This window comes from Mandrillus leucophaeus, unplaced genomic scaffold (assembly GCF_000951045.1).
Source record: "Mandrillus leucophaeus isolate KB7577 unplaced genomic scaffold, Mleu.le_1.0 Scaffold666, whole genome shotgun sequence".
NCBI lineage: Eukaryota > Metazoa > Chordata > Mammalia > Primates > Cercopithecidae > Mandrillus > Mandrillus leucophaeus.
The window spans coordinates 645918-671821 of NW_012107208.1; the positions used below are offsets into that span (position 1 = coordinate 645918).

At 41.3% G+C, this 25904-nt stretch overlaps 1 protein-coding gene across 1 annotated transcript in view; it reads left to right on the forward strand.

Annotated features, from left to right (window-relative positions):
• EFHC2 (EF-hand domain (C-terminal) containing 2) overlaps positions 1–25904 on the forward strand; it is a 200692-nt gene that overhangs the window by 167380 nt on the left and 7408 nt on the right. Inside the window, exons 12-14 of the mRNA XM_012001600.1 lie at positions 2230–2427; positions 4407–4499; positions 16796–16901. Of these exons, the coding sequence (XP_011856990.1) occupies positions 2230–2427; positions 4407–4499; positions 16796–16901 (397 nt within the window). The remainder of the gene's footprint in view (positions 1–2229; positions 2428–4406; positions 4500–16795; positions 16902–25904) is intronic.

The window sequence follows — 25904 nt, forward strand, 5'->3', positions numbered from 1 at the left end:
AACTTTTAGATATATTCTTCTATAATCTTCTTTTTTATTTTTATTTATTTATTTTTCTTTTTTGAGACAGAGTCTTACTCTGTCACCCAGGCTGGAGTGCAGTGGCATAATCTCAGCTACCACAACCTCTGCCTCTTGGGTTCAAATGATTCTCGTGCCTCAGCCTCCCGAGTAGCTGGGATTATAGGTGTGCGCCACCACGCCCAGCTAATTTTTGTATTTTTAGTAGAGATGGGGTTTCACCACGTTTGCCAGGCTGGTCTCGAACTCCTGACCTCAGGCGATCTGCCCATCTTGGCCTCCCTAAGTGCTGGGATTATGAGCATGAGCCACCGCACCTGGCCCCAAACATCATACTTTTAATGATGGTGTAGTGTTCCATTTTACACACATGGCATGACTATTTCTTGACCAGTGTTGTAGAGGAGCCAGGGGCTTTACTTGGAGTGGCTCTTTTGTGGTTACTTAGCCCTCTGTCAGTGATGGCTGGTGACTCAGGTTTTCTGAAATTATTTTCTCTTAGTTTTTAAATAATGGTTAGTGATAGCCCTCAAAGCAGAGATGACAGACAATAAAGGCAATAGAGGTTCATAAAAAATCAGCTTAAACCCCACTGCCTTTAGGCAGATTTCCTGACTGAGCCCCACTCCATCAGTTCTCTCCACCTTCTGTGTCCCAACAGAAGAGGGATAGAGTAGTATGCAAGAGCATGGGCTTTAGAGCCAGACTACATGGGTTCACATTCTGGCTTTTGTGACATTAGGCAGGTTACTTAACATTTCTCTGCCTCAGTTCACATCTGTACAGTGGGGATAATAGTAGCACCACCTCCTAGGCTAGATGTCAGAAGTCCCCGCTAGCACAGGACCTGGCACACAGTTAGTACTCAACAAATGGCAGAAGTTATTGCTATTACTGTTTATTTAAGTGGCCCTACCAGTTTCTGGCTTTGAAAGTTCTTCTATATGCTTGGACAGTGCAAACAGATAACAGACTCGGAAAAGTTAAAATGCCAGAGAGCCTTTTACAGTGTTTTCCATATAGCGAGCCTCCTGCCAATATTACTAATTGGTTGTCTGACCTGACTTGCTGAAATTCTGGGATCATCTTGGTTGGATTTTGCATTCATTTCTCATTAAAAATACAAAAGCAAAACCAAATTTAAACAAAACAAAACAACCGAGGAAACTTGAGAAGTAGATTTAGATGAAATGAATTTCCTTTAGATAGGTCAACATCATTACTGTAGGCTTTCCTAGACTCTATGGAAATTCTTGACTAGGAGAATCTAGAATTATTAAATGATAATGTCCAGAAATACCTGAAAGAACTGAAAGCATTTATTCTGAAAGACCTCTTTCTAGCAGAAGGCCAAATAAAATTTTCTATTCCCTTGTTTATTCAGGATTCTTAGAAACTGAATTATTTCCAGCAAATAAATTTTCTAGACAGTGGAAGCTTATTCCTGTAACAGCATAACATTTTGCATTTTAATCGTTTTGATGTAATTCTTTCTGATGTATGCTGCATAGTTTATGGCTTTCACACAGAGTTACATTGAAAACAATTCAGCCAATTTGTTAGGCCTCGAGTCTTCTTCATTGATACGTTGTTATTTAGTTTTTTAAGCTCTACCTAATAATCTCAGTATCATTTGCCTTCTAAAGATGCAGATAGCTGTATGCTTACATAGGTCTTTTAACGTTTCATTTTTTTTTCTTTTTCTCACTGCTAGGGTGTGTCCATTTTTACTTTTTATTACAGAAATGTGCATGATTGCTTTCCCTATCCCAAAACACCTTTCTAATTTATTAACTTAACAAATCTTATGTCCCAGGAAACCAGAAACGCAAGCCTGTTACTATTTTGTGTAAGGAAGATTAATAGGCATTGAATAAAGTCATGTACTTGGTGACAGGTTTTTTGACCATTCAAGGCCTTTAAAAATTTACTTCCTGGTTGCAGGCTGTTATTTGGTAGGTGTTTGACTCTGGGCAAAATGCCATTTTTATTTATAAGCTACAGTGCCTATGATTTTCCATTCTGGCATTGGTGCCTTCCTGCTGCTCCCAAATTAAGTAGAGAAATTAAGTTTAAAAAAATCACCTGACCTCTGTACAGTTGGTAAAAGTTTTATAAAATAGAATTTGGATCTTTTAAATAGAAGGAGAGGTAAAATACTGTATTCTTATGTATCAGCTTATAAATGTTTTTCCCTTTTTATTACAGAGACATATTGATGTCTTTTACTGTTGGAAACCTCTCAGAGCAAGAATTTGTAACCATTGTACGTCACTACCGTGCACCTGAGGACACCTGTTCAGATGTGGATTTCTTAATCGCACTGGCCCACGAAAAGTTCAAGAAAAATATGTTTGAGAATTTCGACAGTTTCATTTATTCCTGTGTGTATGAAGATCGAGAAAAGTAAGCTTTTGTTTTATTGATTCTAATCATTTACATTTCTGTGAACCTGAGTAATGAAGGAATTTCTATTTTATCAAAAAGGGCAAAAAGAAATTGACATGTGTCATCATACTCATACTCTACTATTTAGCACAGACACCTTAAATCATTTTCGGAGAAGTATTTGGGTACAGATATTTCCCAGTGATGGTGAGCTTTGTGTGTGTGTGTGTGTGTGTGTGTGTGTGTGTGTAATATGGCATCTGGTTCTGTCGCCCAGGCTAGAGTGCAGTGGCATGACCTCGGCTCACTACAACCTCCACCTCCCAGGTTCAAGAGATTCTCCTGCCTCAGCCTCCTGAGTATTTGGGACTACAGGCTTGTACCGCCACACCCAGCTAATTTTTTTTTTTTTTTTTTTTTTGTATTTTTAGTAGAGACAGGGTTTCACCATGTTGGCCAGGCTGGTCTTGTTGATGGAATAGGAGAGGCCCTGTACCTTTGAAAGAGTAGGCCTCTCCCTTGCATATTCTTTTCATTTGTTTCTAGAAGCTTTCAACTGAAGCATAGTAAATCAAAATGTTAGAAGGGTTAATTTGAGTTGTGATCTTTTTACATTATTTTATTACTGATGGGGATTTATACATGTAACTTTTATAATAAACAGAAAATGGAATTTTCAAGCAAACATTCTGTAGAATTTCTTTGAAATTATTTCTTCTTGAAAATAATGAAGCTCAGCATAAGCTATTTCTTATACGTTGATTGTCTGCATGTTGAGCTTCATTAAGTCATTGTTATATACAACTGGATGCAAACATCTTAATTTTTTTTTATTCATCTTACAGACCTGATACAGTGGGGGAGAAATATAAATTTACTGATTTCATCTAGAATTAGAAAAATCTTAGTTCTCACTCTAGCTTTTAATCCTTATGCTGCACACCACTGCCATCTCTCTTCCTTGTGACCTCTTTCCTTATCCCCAAACTTGAAGTCTGCACCCAAGTGGCTAACTGCATACCCTGAATATCTGTGCAGGTCCCATAGTTTGTCTTAGAAATAAACATTTTTTTATTAATCCATAATGCATCCTCTTTGAGTTTTTATAAAGGTGGTATTTTTCCTTGACTCTTTAAGCTTCCCCAAGCTTCCTAGAAGATGTGTGACCTGAGTTTTGCATGGCCCTGGCCCTGCCTTCCACCCTGGTGGTGCCCCTTCCCCAGAGTGAGAAGTGTGGCCCTCCTTCATTCAAGGAACACTTCTTGGGAACAATGGGGCTGCTTGACCAGATAACCTGAGGTTCTTCCAGATCCAACAAGCTTTCATTCTAGATATAAACATTCTCATTGCAAAGAAAAGAGCCAACTTTCTTTCCTATTGGTTCTAATTTTGCCTGATGCCTGGAAAAGTGTTGGCTGAATGAGAACATTGGACAAGCATTTCTTTGCCCCCAGAAGACTGGAGAAAATGACTGTTGGGCTGCTCTCGAGAAAACTGCTAGCATCTGAAAAAATTGAAGTGAATATTGAGGCCCCAGCTGGGGCTTCCAGGTTATAAGGTTTTGGGTCCAAGGAAAAGAACAGAAAAACACCCTCAAGTCATATCATACTTGTGTTGGAGGCTCTAGATGCCTGTCAAATTAAGAGATGTTTTCAAATATCAGAACCATTTTTGACTAGTGGTCAAGAATGCAGATCAATTACTTAGAGCAACACTTGTGGCTGCAGCCTTAATAGGCTGTACTGTCACCAACCAAGAATCTGCATCTTGAAGGAAAAGCCTTTGTAAGGATGGAATCTGGTGGCCTCTGAAATAGGAAAAGTTGATGAAATGAAATATGACTGTTCTTTCTTATTGTGAATTCCAATGCCAATTTTCATACTTCCATGTGTACATTCTCAGGAAACATCACAAATGTATTTTCTTTCCTATAATATGTAATTGTTACTAAAGGTATACAAGGTATATGAAAGCTCATTTACTCTGTTTTAATGCAGAAAAAATGTATTACCCACCAAAGACATTAAAAGGCTGTGCAAATCCTCCAGATTACCTCTGAGTGATGATCTTCTAGAATCCTTATTGTCAAGGTAAGTTAGAGTTCCACTCTTGATAGGGATTGGCCTGCATAGTTTTATTTGGGGGACCATTCCTGGTTTTACATCTCCCTTTAATTATCCTTGATTTACCCTTAACTGTTTTGATTATATTATTGGTGACCTACCTCCATTTAAGTGTTACTGAAGGAAAAGTTTGTCTTGATTTTGAATGTTAGAGAACCTATTACAAATTATTTTTTTATCTTTTTAACATGAATACACACTTATATATCCACAGATTCCTGGGGCAAAATGAAATACACAACTTTGTTGGTTAGGAGGACATTAGATGTAAAATTCGGGGCAAGTTTTTCAAAGCAGCAGTTCCTGATAGCTACAGACATGCAGTAAGAGAACCTAGGGTTATTAGCATGGGGCTCTGTCCTGATAGAGCACCAGATGTAAAACGTAGAGATTATGATGCTATAAAAGGAGAGCATGGTGAACTGCTTTCTAAAACACATCAATTCTACTGTTGAACCTGACTTTTGATTTCCTGGCATGTCCCTCTCAGCCACCTAGACTCCAGCCACCTCTTATGCGTCCTATAGCATCACTCACTCTAGCTCCTCCTCTGACTTCTATGTCTTGATAATTCTGACATTTTTGGCTGTGTTCTAGGCATTGTGATCATTGTTTTGGACACATTATCTCATTTACTTTTTGAGTACAGCTTGGTGAGGTTGGAACTGTTATCCTTCGTATCTCATACATAAGGATGCTGAGGTTTAGAGAGACGAGGTATTTTGCCCAAAGTCACATAGTGTGGAAGAAGAAGAGCTGTGACTTGAATCCTGAACTTTTCAAAGGCACATCCTCTGCTTCTAATTATTTTGAGTTACTGTCTACAAATAGCCAGTAGATTAGAATGTCTTGACAGTTCTACCTCTTCCTTACTGCCTGCGTCTACTCTCTCCTCTCCATTTCCACTATCATCATTCTTGTTCTGACCCACATTGCTTCTTAAATACTGCAGTGCCACCACATTGGTCTTTCATCCACCAGTCTCTAAATGTTTAAATTCATCTTTACATGTAGCAGCTAAATACCTTCTAAGAGCAAAAATACGTGACATCATATTGCACTTTTACTCACAAACCTTCTGTGGTGTCTCTTTGCTTTCTAAGGAAGGACCATCTCTTTAACTTTGAATTAAGCTCCTTCTCCATAGTGGGGCTTCGGGTTGACAGTTGGAGCATTGTTCTCAAATAGGGTCTGAAGTGGGGAGTCCTTGTATGAGACAAAAGGAGAAACCAAAGGAACAGATAAAGCCAAATTCTATGTCAGAGAACTAGGGTCCAAGGTGTCAGGAGGGAAACCCAGAAGAGGGCAAATCTAGTTGGATGTGTGTGTACATTGAATCGACCTGGAATAATTTTCTAGATTATCAGCTCTATTGGTTTTGTTTTGATTTTGTTTTTGTTTAACCCTATTTGCTTTTATTTGCTAGCAGCCGTGTGAGGGATCCTGCTGTAAAGGAACTGAGATGAAGTAGGCAGGCCTTGGACTCAGAGTTCTTCACAGTTATCATCCCCCACCCCCAAAACTCCCCTTCCTGTTCCCAGTAGTGTAACCACATGGGCCGTTTAGCGTTTTATACATATACCTCCTGCCTTCCCTGGCTCCCTTTTTTTTTTCCCCCCTCTGGCCTTTTCTCTTGCTATTTCTTCAGTAGGCAATAGCTCCCAATGGTTTTCACTTGCTGAAAGCTTGCTCTTCCTTCAAGACCCATTTCAAGTGGCACCATGTCCATGAAGCTCTGTTGCATTTGTTTGGCTGATCATCAGAGTGATTATCTCCTCCTAAGAATTCTCACAGCACTATTTATGTGTCTCTTTATCCCTTACCTTGTAATGAAGAGTTGTGACTTGAACTTTGATTCATTCAGATGCAGATACTGCTTCTGTTTGATTTACCACCTATAAATAACCAATGGGTTGTCACATCCTGACAATTTTACCCCCTTCCTCCACTCCCATCTCTTAAATTCTTTGAGTCCACTTATTAGCTGTGTGATCTTGTGCAAGGGTTTTGACCTGCCTGAACCTCAGATTCCTTATCTCTCGAATGAGATAACAGTACCCATTTCCTAGTGGTTAGGAAGATTAATTGAGATAACATACATAAAATACCCAGCACAGTACCTCGTGCAAAGAATTGATTGAGGACTAGGAGAGAAATTTAAGTCAGGGACCATAGACCACACACTCGTACTTAGAAATGAACTGGAAGAAACCTGTGTCTTTCTATGTAGAGGAAGCCATGTTTTTCAACAATTGGATCTGAATGCCTTTCACACATTAAGCTGTCTTCTAGTCAGGAAGCTGTGGATGTTTATTAGATTATCTTGTGATGGCCTTGAGGATGAGTTGTCCTGGAAAGTCCAGTAATGTGGGAGCCTGGCCTCTGGAGGACCTACACGTTTCTTATCCAGTGCTGAGGCCACCAAGTCATCATCCTCTCATTCTCTCAGCAGACTGTTTTGTCTTTGCCTTTACGATTTGACATTAAATGCAAAAAGATTGTTTCAGAACTTGCTTCGAAGTCGTCTCAGTCTCTGAACACATCTGTCTCCAAGCCCAGCTTAGCTTTGAGGAGGTCATCCCGCTCAGCTGCTAAGCAGACCATGTTCAGTCTAACTTTGCCTCTAATTGTGCAGTGACCCTTCTCCACACTCAGGGGAAACTTCAGACTAATCAGATTAGAAAATGTCTCATTCCCATTCCCCTCTCCCTCCAATATGCCCTGCCATGATTTGGGTCACATGCTTGGTGTTTTGCATCATCTCTGCAGATTCCTTTCAAAGACTGCCCTAATTCCTAATGGGCCCATCAGCCTGCAGCTTACATTTATATTCTGCATTCTTATTGTTCCCCACAGACTCCACAGGGCTTTACAGAGCCCTGAGCAGAGTCTCTTTCTGCACAGCCCTCCTTATGGCACGCTAAGCCAGAGCCCCCTCTGACGTCTGCAGTCTCCCATGGGAGGCAGGCATGGAGCTTGTTGACTTTGTTCAATGCACGCTCTTGCCCAGTAGTAGTTTTACCTGCCTTGGGATGGAGCTGGGCAGCTGTTGAGCAGCCGTGTAACCCTGCTGTGTGAATTCAGATCAGGAGATGAAAAACAATATGGCTAAAGGGTTGGATGCTTTCTTTCACCCAGTAATTGTTACCCTTGTATTTCTCCTAACCCTATATTTTGGTACCAGGATTTTACTTCTACCCCATTCCCATTTTTCTTATAATTCAGCTTGGCCTTTTCCTATTATGTTAGCATAACTAAAACTGGAATCAAGACTTCAAAATCTTCTTGTATCTGGTTACGTCAGCCCCTGTCAGTTTGTGCTGTGGGAGCTGGTATAAGGTCACCTTACTTACCAAGCAAATTCATTTCATTAATGTACAGAGCATCAGACTCAAATGTTCTTATAGTGGTAGCAATTATCCATTAATAATAGGAGTGACACTTTGTATTGATGTAGTGCTAAGGGCCTTAGAATATTTTGCAAATTTTTGAGCATATTAAAAGGTACATTTTAATTGACAGTAGGCATTATTCCTCATTTCATAAGTGTAAACTCTGAGGTATAAGGAGAGTCTTTCACTGAAAACTGTGCTCCAGGCCAAGATGAGCCTCTAATGGAAGTAGAACTACAACTCCCTAAGATACTCTAAGCCTTTGCCTCTATCTGAGCTCCTGGGGGTAGGGACTAGATCTCGTTCATTTTGCAGCCTCAAAGACTTGTCCTGTGCTAATGCACTGCACACGGGGGAGAAAAACGTGGGCTTGGTATCCACCAGAGCTGCTCCTGCCTCTGCAGGTCAACTCTACTGCTTCTTGGCCATGCGATTCTTGGGCATTTACTCAACCCCTCTGAGCCTTCATTTGGATATTAATGTTCCTCTGTAATAATAAGCAAGAAATTCTGATTCTTAGATCGTAAGAGGTAGAGGGAATTCTGAAGTCATTCCATGTATTCTTTGTGGGACTGGGAAGGAAAGAGGCAGCCTTCTCCCCTAATTGTGGCCTTCTGAATCTAGACTTGGAATAAGTAGAGATTCAAGTGCAACTCTTTCCCCAGCAGCTCTGTCCTGAGCTAGACTTTTATAGTTGGCTTTGGGTTCCATGGAATGCCTTAGAACTGACCTCCCAAGAGAGCTGGTGCCTCATCCAGAAATATCAGTTAAAACGGAAAAAGTTAACAGGGCTTTAAAATCATCTCATTATAGTCTACCCAGCCCTGCCCCCTGCCCCGCTCCCAGAGGCAGGGTTAGGGCTCCTGTGATTTCACCCAACAATACCTGGCAGTGAGGGTGAAGGGCAAGGGCTGAGCCATGTGGTAGCTATTGTGGCAGAGTGTTTGGTGTACTGATGAAGTTTTCAGAGAGAAGCCCCTTCTCTCTATCTCTCCCTTTTTCCTATTTTGTGTGCTCTCTCCTCTCACTCTCTCTGTCTTTGTCAGACACATCCACCCACCCAGATGCTTTCTACCTTTTCAAATATAAGGGAATTTCTAGTTGAAAAGATTTTTCTTTTAAATCCCAAACCATGTGGACAAACAGAGCATCGACTCCATGTACAGTCCTTACCTGGCAGCTGTGACTCACCTCACAGAGATCTGTGCTGTAGTCAGAATTGGAATTTAGAGGCATGACTATTTAGAGATAACCAGAGTTACTTGTTGGCAACTTGACGCAGGGGCCCAGAGCTCCACCTCTTCTCAAATGTCTGGCCTTGATGACTTTTACCAGGTGTTTCAGGATGCACCCCTGGGTTTGTTGGGTAATGGACTGAAACCAAATACAACTGAGTCAAAAATGGATCTTCACCATCTTCTCTCCCTTCCAGATCATTCCCCTAAATGATAGGGTGACCTTTGCAATAGAGGAGAAGAAGGCTCCTCTTCAGCAAAATACAGCTGCCACTGAGCCTTTTACCTCTACCAAGGGTGGAAATAGAGCAGCTCAGGATTATTCCCCATAGCAAGGAGATGGATGGCTTCTGTGGTTTTCAAGCCATTTATCATTTTGGGGAGGGGGAGTATGAACATCAGTCAAACGTCACATCAGACTCAGTTCTAAGAACTCCCACCTAGCAAGACATCAGGAAGCATGTTCGAGGGGTTGTATTATCTAGAAAGGAACCAGAGGAATTGCCTTCCCTCCCCCTTTTTCCACAAACATGTCTCTGAGTTTGTGTAGTGGAGAAAATGGTGGATTCGCAAGTATCAAAGGGAAAGAAGAATTTATGGAGGTTTTAGGAAAACACTTTCACACTGTGAGCTAGGACTTGAAAGTAAGAAGGCTGACTTTTTAACAAGCGTAGAAACACTTCAAAGCCAGAATTAGTGCTGCCCTTTAGGGCAGTCACCCTGGAAGGCTGCACACTGATTCCAACAATGTGGCCATAGAAAGTTCTTCTTTGGAATTGCCTTCAAAGCCTTTTGAAAAGAATTTCCTCCAGAGTGGCAAATCTTTGTCCTTTGACCATGGATCAGAGTTTTAACAAGAGCCAATGTCGTTTGGAGAGGAGTGAAGCAGGGGACTCAGGTGGAGAATTGGGACCACGTTTTTTATGGAAAGCACAGCATGGCCATGAAATAAGGAGATTTATCTTCTATACGATTCATAGGCTTTTCCAGATTATTTTGAAAGGATGGCTAGGATTTGGTAAATGATGCTTCTAGCCATGAGACAGAGGGAGGCCTCCCTCCGTGATGGCGGACTTGGGGAGATAACCTTCAGGGGTAACTGTAGTCACTGACTGACTGATTTGTTCTCACTCCTGTAATATTCAGACCTTTCTCTGAACTGCTTCCCCTGCCTCCTCCTCCTCCTCTGACCTATACTATTGTTAGGACTGGAGATCTTCCTTATGTCCTGATTCTCTACTTACAACCTCATCTAGCAAGCAGGGTGTATATTAGAGTGCATGTTATATAGCAAATGATGGCATGAAAAATCACCTTACGTCAGTGGCCCAGGAGGCTACGGGCAGAATTTTGGAGCAGGGAGGAAAACTGAGAGACTCATTCCTCCTGAATATACTCCCGACTAGTAGCACTTCTTTCTTTCCACATCTGACTTTTACATGTTTACTCCCTGGAAAATCATGTCTCAGAGTCTCTCATCTGCTTTTACACTCCTTAAAATTTTATTCGTATCAAACTGACATATGTTGATAGTCAAAAATTATCAAATCATTCTAAAAAGCTTATTTCAACAACAGCAATCTCTGGCCACATTCTTCTCCACCCCCTAGACCCATTCACAAGAAGGAGCCACTTTCAGCACTTCTAGCTGCTTCTGCTATTTAAAATAGCATGTACATATTGAGTGCACTGCACATGATACCATAATTGATCATTTGCAGATACTGTCTGCTAACTTCCTGTTATAGTGACTGAAAATTTAGCTTAATATTGATTTCCATTGCTATTTATTCTTTTGGAATGCTCTTAGGATCTTCTCTTTATTCCTGGTATTCTGGAAGTTCATGATGAGAGAGAGAGAGAGAGAGTGTGTGTGTGTGTAACTATATATGGATTCATTGTGCTTAACACCCTATAGGCTCTTCTAGTTTGGAGTCGCTGTCCTTTGGTTCTGAGAAATTTTCTATTAATTATCTAATAATTTCTTCTCTATTACGAGAACTCCTATTGCTAAGATTTTAAGGCCAAGTGTGGTGGCTCACACCTGTAATCCCAGCACTTTGGGAGGCCGAGGCAGGAAGAGACTTGAGCTCAGGAGTTCTCGGCTAGCCTGGCAACATAGTGAGACTCTGTCTCTACAAGAATAAAAATAAAAAAATTAGCCAGGCATGGTGGTGCGTGCCTGTAGTTGCAGTTACCCAGTAGACTGAAGCTGGAGGATCACTTAAGCCTGGGAGATCGAGGCTGCAGTAAGCTATAATCGTGCCACTGCACTCCAGCCTTAGCAACAGAGCAAGACTCTGTATGAAAAATAAATAAATAAATAAATAATAAACAGAAAGATTTTAGATCTCTCGAATTTGGATATTTTCTCTCCCAGATTTTCTTTTTCATTAGGATGCATTTACTAAGGGATTTGCTTAAGTTTATATTCCAGCCCTTCTACTGCATCTTTTACTATCATATTAATATTTTTAATTCCAAGAGCACGTTTTTCATCCAGATATTCCTTTCTTGTAGTCTTCTGTACTTTTTTCAGGAATGTAATACATCCTCATATCTCACATCTTTCCCTCTGTTCCCTGAATTGCCGTTGGTTCCCCGTTTTTTTTGTTTGTTTGTTTTGTTTTTTTGTTTGTTTGTTTTTCTGTTGCTGTTTTGGCTTCTCTGTCTTTAATGTTGGATGCTTTGGTCGGGGGAAGGGGTTTGTTGATTAATGGATTTCACTGCCCAGTCAACTCCTGAGGCTTCATTTTATTAGAGAATCCCTAGAAGCTGGAATCTGGAGATTTCTCTTTAACCATTCAGAGTATGGAAAGAAGAATCCTACCTTCTCCTGCAAAGACAGGAGCGAGGGTGTGATGGGGGAAAGGGAGAGTTTAAGCATGGCCACTGGTATTCTAGGAACAGAAAAGGGGAAGGAAGGCGCCTGACCGCCCCCGTCTTCTGCAATCCATTTTGCCTCCTCTCCCCCAACTGGAGCTTCTTTCATTGAATTTCTCTGGCGAACAAGCCTCTGCTCTCTACAGGGAGGAGCATAGTATGGAAGAAGATACTTGGCGGTTCAGTTGCTCTTGCTTTCTTCAGGCTTTTTATTTTTTTCTTTTGAGACGGAGTCTCGCTCTGTCGCCCAGGCTGGAGTGCAGTGGCCGGATCTCGGCTCACTGCAAGCTCCGCCTCCCGGGTTCACGCCCTTCTCCTGCCTCAGCCTCCTGAGTAGCTGGGACTACAGGCGCCCGCCGCCACGCCCAGCTAATTTTTTGTATTTTTAGTAGAGATGGGGTTTCCTCCGTGTTAGCCAGGATGGTCTCGATTTCCTGACCTCGTGATCCGCCCGCCTTGGCCTCCCAAAGTGCTGGGATTACAGGCGTGAGCCACTGCACCCATCACCCGCTTTCTTCAGGCTTTCAAACAATCCGTGTTTTCGGTGCCACACCGTATCCCTCCCTTTATTGGCACCTGGAGTCAGCAGTCACTCAGTCTCCCAGGAATTTTGTGGGCCAAATCAACTGGACTCTGAGTGCCCTCTCCCCACTGACAGGGACATTTAGGGTTCAGCTTCTCTTCCTCAGCTCTGCCAAGTTATTTACCAATCCTCTGTTTACTTTTCATCTTGAAAAGAGTTTGACGTCTCTTCTCTACCATTGTCTTTTTTCCAATTCTCTTTGTCATTGTGGGTTATAACCTATTTTTATTATTTTTTGGTCATTTTGGTAGGATTTGGGGGAAAAGGGAGAGAAATATTTGTGATTGATTCATCATGATTTACTGCAACTCTATCTACTTCCCAAGAGCAAAGAAGTCTTCCAAGAAACATGAGCTAGTTTTATTCCTTTTGATTGAAATATCCTTTGTTCTTTTCTCCCTTGTGCCTCTTGGGGGGATTCCCACACACACTGAGATCCTCTAAGACAGAACTGAAAAGAAAAGCTTGGAGTATTTTACCACATTACCACAACTCTTCCTTTAGGCCTGGCTCTGGGATTTTGGAAAGATGAACTCGTTCAAGCATTTTTTCTCAAAAAAATTTAGACATTATTTCTGAGCTATGTATACTTTTATTCAGTGGACCTTCCTGAATATCATTTGATTCCTAAATATTATTCTCAAATGTCCCCCTAAATGGATAAATGGTTCAATGTTTTGAGTCTGACATATGAACTGGGCAGGAAGGAAGACTGGGTGTTATGAGGTAACAGGTAAGTATCAGAGTTAGTGGTAACAAAGTCTAATAATAGGACTTCCTGTGGTGACTTCCAGAAATTTTCCAGTAAGTTCCAGTGCCATCATCTAGGGCAAATGCAAATTCAGGCATAGGGACTCAGATAAGAGGAACTTCAGGAGGACTTTCTAAGGAAGCAACATTTGAAATGGGACTTTCCAGACAAAGGGACCAGAAGTGCAAATGCCTTGCATTTCTCCCAGCAATCTTGGCATGATCAGGGAACTAGAAGAAGGCTAGTTTACCTGAAACATTGTAAACAGAGAGAGTTTTCAAGTGAGGAGATGTAATCAGAGAGGCCATCAGCAGCCAGATTAAGTTGGGTCTTATAAACCCTGATAAGGAGTTTAGCTTGTATTCTAAGTGGACTGGGAAGCCACTGGAGGATTGCAAGCAAGAAAGTGATTAATCTGACCTGTGTTTTAGAAAGAGCACTGTGGTGGAGGATGGTCTGCAGCAAGGTAAGAGTAGAAGTAGCAAGACCAAGACAGGAAGTTATTGCTGTAATCCAGATGAGAGACAATAGTGGCTTGGAATTAGGGAGTGGTAAAAGAGATGCAGAGAAATAGATAGACTTGTTATATGCTACAGTGGTAGAACCCACAGGACTGCTTAGTGGATTGTATATGAGGAGTGAAGTCTGATGTGATCCCAGATTTATTTGGTAGTCTTTGACTGGTTCCCAGATTACTGGGATACTATACTTCTGAAACCCCTAAGATTGAGTAAGTGCCTCTTATAATTGTTGTAATGGGAATTTACTGACAAATTCTGTACTTTAAGAACAGACAGAAGAACTTATGTTATTGATGATCTCCTCAAGTCTCCCAATTTTATGACTTTAAATACATTCTATATGGCTAACGACTCCCACATTTATATCTTCAAATGGACTACTTCCTTGAGCTTCAGACTCATAGCCCCACTTTCTCACTTTCCATCCAAATGCGGCATAAACAAAACTGAGCTCATGATCTTTCCAACCTGCAGCCCCTGCAGTCTTTCTCATCTCAGTTAGGGCAGCTCTATTGCTCCAGTTATTCAAGCAGAGGCGTTGGAGTCATCCTGAATACTCTCTCTTTTTCCCTCTCTCTCTTTATATATATATATATATAGTCTTTTAGGAATCCCACATTCAAAGTATATTCAGAATTGCCCACTCCTCACTGCCTTCCATGTGCCACTGCCCTCATCTAAACTGCCATTTTCTCTCATCTGGATCCCTGCAAGGGACTTCTAACTGTCCTTGCCACTTCTGCCTTGCCCTGTGTGTTCAACTCTGAATATATCAGTCAGAGTGATCTTTTAAAAATATCACAAGTCCCTTCTTAGTCTGTTCGGATTGCTACAACAATACCATAAACTAGGTGGCTTATGAACAACAGAAATTCGTTGCTCAGAGCTCTCATGGCTGGGATGCCCAAGACCAAGATGACAACAGATTTGGAGCTGATGAGGGCCCACTTCCTGGTTCATAGACAATGCCTTCCCTCTGAATCCTTAAAGGATTACATGGCAGAAGGGGCAAGAGTGCTCTCTGGGGTCTCTTTAATTAATATAAGGGCACTAATCTCATCATGAGGGCAGAGCCCTCACTATCTAATCACCTTTCCTAAAGCCCCAACTCCTAATATCATCACATTGATGCGGTCTCATTATATGAATTTTGAGGGGACACAGACATTCAGAACATTGAAGGTCTCATAACCTTTCTGTATAATATGCTCCAGTGGCTCTTAGTTTTCCCCAGCATAAAAGCCAAAGGTCCTACATGATCTCATTCTTTGACCTTAGCTCCTACTCGGAATATTAGGAAATACTTTCTTTCAAGGCTCTGTGCTAAAAAAAAAAAAAAAAGTTTATTATGAGACATCTTTAACTGAGTTTTCATTCTTCCCCCAAAACATACACAAATAAAAGAAATAATGGTCCTACATTTTGGCTATAAATATTTCCATAAACAGAGTATGTCCTTTAAAGGAGTTGGACTGACTAGTGAGCCACAATTTAAAGGGTAAACAGTGGGTAGGGGGCAGCATATTGGAATTGCAGCTTAGAATCCTTGGCCAAAGAAAATGTACACAAAAGAATTACAGAATTCCCCTTTCCCCTCTTCTGGTCACTTTGTTTATTCCATTTTGTTTAGATTGATGAGGCTATGTGACTTCAGCTTGTAACATTTAATTTATTGCTGCTAATTTTTATTAGTTTATAAATATAAGCTATTAATTTTTTAGTACTTTGAGAAGAAAAGAGAAAAATCTTTGGACTGATTAGGAGTATATTTTAAGGGCAGGAGCCTGGAATAGGGTGCCTGGAACAATGTCTAGTGACCACTTTGTACTTTGTATTTTCCTTCAAAAACTGGTGTTACATGATAATCAGCCTTAAAAACTGGCGGAACATGATCAAATTTAGGATGGGTAGCATTGAGGCATTACACTAAGAAGTATTTTGTGTTTTGGTCATTGTAGCAATTGTGTTGAAATTACTGTATCTTCATGGCCAAAACTCTATTATGGTTAAGGAAGAATTTTAGCCAATGTCCATAATTAGGAAATAGTAGTCAAAGAGATTCGTAATTTTTGACCTGTATTTTTATGGTACAGAATAATCATTTGTTAATTTTTTTTCAAAATGAAAATGGGCTGAAGTTTTTCTGATTATAAACTTAAAACAAGTCAGATGATACACAAAAGTCTAAAGAAAAAGCAAAAATCAGAATCTCTCTTCCCAGAGATATCTGTTCTTAATACGTAAGTCTATTGCTACCATACTTTTTCTGTTTTTTAATAGTAGTATAAACCTAAAGTGGGATCATAACTCTACATACTGTTCTACAGCCTCCTTTCTTCTCAACAGTGTATCAAGAACAAATTTATATGATAGCAAATTTGGATCTAAATAACCCCTTTTAATGGCTACATAATACATGACAAAGATGCCTTTTATTTTTTCAAAAAATATACCGGTAGACAAATGAATCTAGCTTACCTTAAAGATTTAAAAGGTATACAATTTAAGAAATATAAGGACATTCTATTTTGCTGACATATAATATCAACCATTAAACTAAAAGGACTTTTAAATATTTTTAACAAAATATCACTATAGTCTTAGTCACTGAATGAGCAGATTCTGTGGCAACTGCAACAAGTATTTATTGAACACCTACTAAGTGCCAGCACTGATCTTGTTGTTGGGGATATTTTGATGAATTAGATAGGCAAGATCCCTGCTCAAAGAATTTACATTCTGGAGGGTCAGAAGCAATAAGAAATTGTAAGAAATAAGAAAAATCTCAGATATTGAAGCATATATGGTTTTATGTTTTCATGATAAAAATTGAAACTGACATTTTGGTCTTGAATTCGACAGATTGAGTCAAATTATATATTATAATTATATTTTCAGGTTTGAAGACAGTGAAAAACAAATAGATTATAAGTCATTTTTCTCTGCCCTGAACTGGAGAAAGAATCCAGTGCCTGAATTGCAACCAGCATCATACCTTAAAGAGGTAAAATGAACACTTATTTTAAAAACCATCTATGGTTACTTCCCTTGCATGTTTAATATCCTTTATCTTTAAATTATTTTTCATCATAAAATATTAACACCAGTGCTTTTGGAAAGAGTGCTTATGTGTTTCTGGGTATTTGTGTTAAAGGCTAATTTACTTTCCATGCTGAGCAAACATCTGCTCTGTAAAAGCATGACTTTTCTTATGCAGCTGAATTTTTTTTTAACCTCGGTCGCATCCAATTATATGGAAAATAGGATAATAGGTTACAGTTATAAATAGATATAAACACTGTTATCAAGGGATTCTGGTAACATCATCATAAGCCACAAGAGCAAATCTCAAATGGTGCCTATGGCAAGAATCCCTAGGGTATCCGTGACTGTGCACCCAGGTTTGCCATGGGTGAAACAATAGAATATGGGGATGCACATTTCACGGTGGAGCCAAATTTAAAATCAAAATTCCATAGAAAAATGCTTGGTTAGGGAAAACAAAGTTCACGTGATCAGATGGTGCTCTCAACATTGTGGAATTGTCTGAATTCTCTAAGATCTCTTTGGACCAATTGTCTTTAAGAAGTGGGTGGGTGGGTGGTGGTTTGTTTGTATTTTAACATGCTCCAGAAATTGATTTTCTTGGGAAAGTCCCTTGATAAAGCAAATGTCATGTGGTTGATACTCCCAGAAAGGAGGCATTTATTTCTGCCGGTCTCTGCTGACCAGCTCATTCTGGCTGGAGCTGGTCTAGTGCCCCTGGGAATTCCCTCAGGCATGCAGCTACTCCAAGGGCAGTCATAGAACTTCCAGATGGTTGGGGGAAAGTAGTAGCCTTTGGAGTCAGACAGAGCTGGGTTTGAATTTTGGCCCTGCCACCTACTTAGCTGAATGACTTTGGGTCAGTTAAGTTACTTATCTTGTTCATTTATGAATGTAATCCCCAGACAAATCAGGATTAAGTATCGACTCTCATCAGGTTCTCTGCTCTAGGCTAGGGTCCAGAGACAAAAATTGTCATTGCTACCTTTGAGGGGCCCACTACTGATGCGGGAATTGGTACCCTCATGATTTGGAGTGTGGCGTGATACAGCCTGCATGGGATTCTATGGGATGCGGAGGTAGCTGCTTCTAAACAGACTGGGGGGAACAGGAAGTATTTTCAGGGGAGGTGACATTTGAAATTTCAATGATGAGTAGTAAGAGTTAGCAAGGTAGGAAAGTGACATGGTCTGGAAAAAGCATTTCCAACAGAATTCTCTGGACATGGGACAGCATGGTACTTGTACAGAACCAGGAGGAACTGGTGTGGCCAGAGCAAAGGCACATGGGGAAGAGGTGAAAAGGATGAAGCTGAGATACCTGCACGGGTAACATTTGAATATTGTCCTGTGAGGTCTGGAGACCACTGACTAACTTCAAGGAAGACAGCAACATGATCAAGAGTGCCCTTTACACAGAACTTGCTTTGGCTGGATGGTGGGTGGACTGGAGATGGAGTCTCACTCTGTCACCCAGGCTGGAGTGCAGTGGTGCGATCTCAGCTCACCACAATCTTCACCTCCCGGGTTCAAACAATTCTCCTGCCTCAGCCTCCCGAACAGCTGGGATTACAGGCATGTGCCACCACACCCAGCTAATTTTTGTATTTTTGGTAGAGACAGGGTTTCACCATGTTGGCCAGGCTGGTCTTGAACTCCCGACCTCAAGTGGTCCACCCGCCTTGGCCTCCCAAAGTGCTGGGATTACAGATGTGAGCCACTACGCCTGGCCATGGAGGCTCTTGTCCTGTTGTCCCCATAAATAATGGCAAACACTTAAAGCATTTACTGTGTGCCAACTACTGTTCTAAGATCTCAAAATCACTTAGCTTATTTAATCCTCTTAGCAATCTTAGGTACTTTTATTATTCCCAGTTTAGAGATGAGGAAGTTAGATAAACAGCAATGTAAGGCAGAGTCAGAATTTTAACTCAGGTCTCTTGCTGCAAAGAATAAAAAAGAAAACTGTCCTTCAAATATAATTATTTTTGAAGATACTGGATTGGATTAACCCAAATCTGAAATACTATCACAAAAACAAATCAGTACTGTCATTTGCCCTGATAACCCTTTCATTCTTATCCATGTGAATATTTAATTTTTACATACAAATAGAAACATGGTAGATGGGATTTATATTCTTCTACCTTTTCATTGAATGTTCTAGTAGTCTGTATTGACTGCATCCCTATGTCCCTTTAGGACTGCTCTCCAGAGCCCTTTACCGTGCTCTGACCCTGCCCAGGCCAGTCCTTGGCAGCTGACCTTTGTAGGCCACATGAGTGGGTCCCCTAGCCCTCTGGCCTCCAGTTGGGTTGACCAGTGGGATGCACCAGCAGGAGAGTAGAGGGTGAAAGGAGAGAGCAATCTTCTTCCTCCCTGCCAGTCACAGCAGATTGACGGCCTCCTCCTTCAAAGTCCACAGCACTTGTCTAGAGGCTCTTTGCATATGGCTGGCCACTCTAGGCTCTGGTGACCACTTTCATGTGCCCCTTCAGCCTCAGGCGGTAGTAATGGCTCCCTGCTGTTATAAACCCAGGGGATTATCCCCTGTTGGTTTTCCTAAACACTTCCCACAACTTTGTAACTAGTCACTTTATTAAACTCTTCTCAATTTCCACAGTTTGCATATGTCCTCCATTTCCCGTGAGACCCTGAATAATATATAGGACATACCTATTTTTGCTATAATCCTTTGTCATTCTTTTCCTTACTTTCTACTTCTCTCTTTCCTCTTCCATTCCACTCAGTCCACCACCCAAATCTTTACCTCTGTGTTGGGGGTTTTATTTCATCATGTATTGTGTGAAAATATGTTTATACCACATGCATTTATCTGGAGTATGCTTTTCTTTCTTAATCATGGAAAATTTCCCTAGTTTAATATGTATAGACCTAAACCATTCTTAATAGCTGTAGTGTGAATATATAATAATTTATTAATCTCTTTTTTTTTCTTTTTTTTTTTTGAGACGAAGTCTCACTCTGTTGCCCAAGCTGGCGTGATCTTGGCTCGCTGCAACCTCCACCTCCCAGGTTCAAGCGATTCTCCTGCCTCAGCTTCCTGAGTTGCTGGGACTGTAAGCACACGCCACCATGCCTGGCTAATTTTTTTGTATTTTTAGTAGAGACAGGTTTTTACCATGTTGGCCAGGCTGGTCTTGAACTCCTGACCTTGTGATTCGCCCGCCTCGGCCTCCCAAAGTGCTGGGATTACAGGCATGAGCCACCGCGCCTGGCTTTATTAATCTGCTCTTTATTGACGGGCATCCAGGTTGTTTTTTATTTTGCCTCTGAAAACATACCTTACTACTTACTACTTACTACTTTAAATTTTATTTTCCTGATGACTATTGAGTTTGAATGAGATCCAATCATCTTTTTGTACTACAACCTACAGTAAGAAAGATACTTTTTTCATAACAACACAGCATGCACATATATAACGGAATCTAAGATTTCATGGATTAATACTGTTCTGACTACATGTGGTGCAGTATGATACAGTCTTTTCTTTCTTCATTTCTCTCTTCCTTTCTTTCCTTTTCCTTTTTGTCATTACCCACCACCTCTTTTTCTCCTCTCTTTTGAATGTTGTTCATGACCCATTAAATTGATTTCATGACCCACAAAAAGATCACCATACACACTAGAAGAGAAGTCACCGCATGGGATGGCCAAAGATCCACTCTGCCTTTAATCACCTCTTCCCAGTTTCATCACTTTTCAACTCTGTCAACCGGGATAGGTATCGAGCCCTGGACCTCAGATGCTTTTGAGAGGCAATGTAGAACAGAAGGTCTCCAATCACAGGGACCCTGGTTCAAATCCTTAGCTCTATGATCAACTAACTGGGTGACTTTTTACAAATTACTCAACCTTTCAGGTTTTCCCGTCTCAAAAATGGTGATAAGAATAGTACTTCCATTAGGGTTGTGAGGATTAAGGAAGTCAATATACACAAGTCACTTATCACAGTACCTCTGCCATAGTAAGGGCTTAAGTGTTGGATGCTATTATTTTTTGTAAAATGGAGATGTCTTACTTTCCTCAAGTCAGGGGGCTGGGCAGTCCCTGCCAAGGTTAAGATGGGAGATTCTATTCTTAATGGCAAGAGAATGGTTCTAGGCCAGGAATGTCACATCAGAAACAGCTTGGGCTTCAGCACTAGGTTCTTCTAATTGCAATTCATTTATGGTGAGAACTTTACTCATAGGGCCTCATCAATTCTGCTGATAAAGCCTAAAAGTATTTCAGTCTGCAGGAGGCATTCGGAAAGGACTATTCTTTTTCAGCCACTTAAAAAGAAAAGAAAATAGATATAAAATGGTACCTGATCAATTTCACCAACAATGAGAACTTAACTAGATTCCAAAGAGTTTGAAGCACTCTGGTACTGATAAGCTTGTTATTATTTCATAAAGACATAAAATAGCTTGGGAATATTACCAGTGAGTCTATAATCTCATGTGAAAATATTTAGCATGAAGGGGTTGAGCACAATGTTGAATAGTTTATTCAGTAGAATACAGGAGCAAAAAGTATAATATCTACTGACCCATGTAAGTGTGCTCACATGTTATTAATAATGTTGAATAACTGCTGGGTCAGAGTTTGTCACAGGTGGGGTTCTCCAGGAAGCAGATGGAGTCTAACGTGTAGGATATTTATTTGGGAGTGTCCTTGGGATCATCTCCCATGAAAGGTGGGGGAAAAGAAGAAGAGTGGGCAGAGGGAGAAGTTGAACTGTGATACAAGTCCAAAGATAGCCTTGGCCAACCCATAGGGAGCTCTGGAGTTAGCATGTCTTTTCAGCGTTGTCCTGAGTTGGGCCAGAATGGCCTGGCCTTTGTCCCGGTGGGTTGGTTCAAGAAGAGATATGACTTTGTGCAGCATGGCTCTTTGCAGCCAAGACATGTTTGTAGCTCAGGAAATCCATGAAGGGGACTCCCAGCAGCTGGGCCACCAAATCCCTCCTCAAGGGGATTCTGGATAGTATATCACAGCTTGGCAACCAACTACTCTTGAAGCCCCTGTTGACTTTACTTGGTATCAACTGAGAGCCTGGCAGTGTGACAGCCTCCTCCCCGGCTGGTTCCCTGGTTATTTCCTAATCTTCTATTCATAGTAGGGAACTGAGAGGAAAGTGGTTATGCTGTAAGAGACCGTGGTGGAGTCAGACCAGATGTGTAGGTCCTGGGGGCGCAACTGGGCAGAGAAAACCTCCCAGTTATGACTTTGGGGATTGCCAACATTTGAGGAGTCTTTCATAGCCAGTCACATGTAGGGCTTCAGGGTAAGATCCATCAGGTTGTGAAGGCACCCCAGCCCTGAGTGTGAAGTGATGAGACCAAAGGTCTTTTGAGAACAAGGAATGGCAGGCTGAGCTCCTATGTGGAAGCAAGGCTTAAATGGAGGCCCCAGAGTTGGGAAGCTGCACCCTTCCTCCAGTATATGAGCCTGACAGGCTGGCTCAGGTTAAAGTTTCAGAGATGTTATAGAGAGCTCTGTAGAAGTTACCAGTACAGCCACCACCTGGAACCTGGATATTTTTACTCCTGGGCTGAATATTGTCATCAGCAGGATCTCATTTCTGGACTGGGAATCTTACTGAGAAATAAAAAGAAACTTATTGGCTGATGAAAGCTGAGTAGGCCTCAGTACTAGATTCAACTCTAATTCTGTCTGCATCAGCATGAATGGATAGGATGGATGTTATGGGTGGAAATTTGGGACACCTTCCCAGTCTAGTGTGACTAACCATCATGGGGTGAGAAGGGAGAGGCCAGAAACCAGGAACAAGACCACAGGATTCAGCCAACCACAGGCTGAGTAGGGGTGTGGTCTGGTCCACAAGACTTGAGATTGGAAGGGAGTTCTAGCAGGGCATCCCTCCAAAACAGTGAGCGTAGTGATGGGGAATCTTGAAGTTAGCACCATTCGGCAATCAGAGGAAGCCACTCAGCAGGCTCAGACTAAGCTTTCACCCTGCCAAGGGGACAGAGCTGGCTAAGTCCCTAAACCCGTGAGGTTACAGCAGGAAAGACGCAGCATACTCAAAGGGATCCTGGAGATGGATTTGATAAAGGGACTGTTGATGGGGTGGGTAGGGTTAAGGGAACCAAGCGGGCGGGGACGCGGGGGAGGGTGGAGCACTCAGGGACTGGCAAGAACAGGAGAAGCAGGGAGGGACTGGGGGACTGGTATTATTGGAGCCCAGCAGAGGAGCTGGACGATAGCAGCAGGTAGAGTAGTGTAGCCACTATAGCCACTCCCAAACCATGGCCTGGCATGGAGGGAACAGGGTGAAGGGAAGTAAAATCCATACTCTGACCTCTTGCTTATCCTGTTTTCTGATCTCCTGATGCTGCTTCACATTGGCTGAACCCACCTAGAAGCCAGAGAACAAGGAAGCTTGAGGAGTGATGCAATCCACAGAGTCGGTCTCCCAGGGCAGAAAGCAGAGTGAAAAGGGCAAAGAATGGATCTTGAGGGGCAAATGGAGACTGACCCAGCACAATCTGTTTGTTATCAGAATAAAGCCTTGAGCTCAGAACAAGCCCCACAGCCAGGATAAAAGCTAGGTCTACACTAACTACTTCTGGGGCTTGGTCTGCTGGATTTGAGGACCAGTTTCCTGGACTCAGAGGTGGCTCCCCTACATGTGCTTGTCAGGTGGCCTCAGCTAGTAAGAATTGGGGTCAACCACAAACAAGGAGAAGTTAAAGAGTACTATAGTATAGCTAGTCTAGCTTTGATTAGTCCTACTGCCCTTTGGTGACAGGTTTTTCCTACATGGTTGGATGTAAGCTGTCATCCATCATGACTGTTGGCTATGGCCTGTAGCCAATGGCTTGTAGCCTGGATTCTCATTGGACTCCCTTGCTTATCCCTCTGCCTGGCCCCTCAGCAGCCCATGGTGAGCCATGGGCCTGTAATTTAACTCTCACTCCATTATGTGACTATCTATGGTCTCAGCATGTTGCCCTGGCGCTGTCATGGCCTGGAGACCCCATTTCCATTCTATTGTGTTTGCTCACAGATGGTAGCTGTAAAACTGGCAGAATAGGTCCCACTGTTTAGAGCCTGTCTGGTTAATCTCAGAAGTCACGTTTTAAAAAATAACACTAAATCGGTTCTCATATAAACTTTATAACTTACACTGTGTGACTGGCATCTTATCTTTTGACATTTCTGAGAAAAATTGGATATGGCTTCATTTTATGAACATCGTCACTGTGAAAAGAAACATTAGCAGTCAGCTCGAAAGCGCTCTCTTTCACAATAGGATGATATAGGGCCTTGGCATCAGGAAGTAGGGGGCAGTTGGGTACGCCTTGGGAAACGTCTTTGGACACCCACCTTGTTGAGATTCTCCTTTTCGTATTTAGAGCATGGAATAACCTGTGACATTTTGTTGTCCCAACAATCTTGCAAGAATAAGTATTATCCCCAATTTATAGATAGGAAGCTGAGGTTCAGAGATATCCCTAAAGGTGAGGATTATATAGTCAGGGACTGGTGCCAATTTTTTAAATAAGTAAAGTTATTTCTAATATTTGTGGTCGAATATAACAGTCAAAATAAAAGGTTGTTAACCATTCCTCTTAGACTTAAAAAATAACTGGCAAACACATACTGTTGACCTAACACAGAGCAATAACCTAGTAGGAAAGGATACTCCTGAAATCCACTTTCATCTCCAGCATCAGGTGATGTCCACTTGAATTGTACACATAAGCCTGTCATTGAAGCTCAAAAATCCACATCTCCCTGAAAACTTTACTTGCCCTGCATTGCACTTCCAAGGAAAGGTTTTCTGTTTAGAAACTACACCTGTCTTTTAGCTACAAGTCACATACAGATGACAACTCTGTTGAAGCTTTGTCTAGAGAAAGGGGAAACAATCATGAAATATTGGCATTGCTGTAGAGACAGAAATGTATAGAAGTATAAGCTAATCTTCTGGCTTTATATATGAGCTTTTCCTTATGTTATCAGAATGCTCTTGATTATCTCAAGAAATATTCGCAAAATCCTTTCCCCAAATTTATTTCAATTTGATTTGCTTAAAATTTAATTGCTTTTATGATTTTGTCAAACTAATTAGATTATTTCTAAAGCCATGTTAACTTTATTTGAAGGGAGAAAATCTAAGAAAATCACAATTTTAATACTGTATACACCACTGGCCTTTTCCATACATTTATAGATCTTTCTCATAGAAACATCCTTTTCCTAGTGAGTAGAGGGGAGTAACATGGTGAAATCACTAACATGACTCTATCTGCCTTGCATTTGGGAGGAATAAAAATAACCTTGTTTCAGTGAAGCATGGAATTTAATTGGCTCCCGATCTTTCCCCTCATGCATCTGGTGGCCAGTATTACAGTAGAAAATTTTAAACAAGAAGGAGACATAATCCAATTAAATTTCCTTTTAAAAATGTCAAAGCAAATAAATCTAGGGCCCATTAGCTCACACACAGCTTTGCTATTCTCACTGGGCAGCTGCTGTTTACTGGGTTTTCATCCAGTGCCATCTTTGCTTCCCATTTCAAGGGTGTGCGATTTTACAGATCGGCAGCTACATTTTTTCACCACTGATGAACGAGTAATTTATTGCCAACTGGTTTGACATCTTAAGTGCCTCGAGTGACAGCCAGCTTGGAAGATGTCATAGGGCCTTCTTGGAGACAATGATTCCCAGACATTTTAGAATCCTGATTTTTGTATCATTGAATTTCACTCTGCATTTCATAGTTCTTCCTTCTTCCAGAAAACACTACGTGGCATGTATTGTTTATGCTCCAGATTACAACAGATTTTGTTCTGAGATTTGAGTGCTGTCTTTTGAGTTATCTGGAAGTCACTTGGAGACTCTGGATTCATCCGGTTTGCCAGGAAGTTGCTTTGTTTCAAGCTGTGCTGTGGCTTTCTTAGACATATTCTTAATTTTGATAA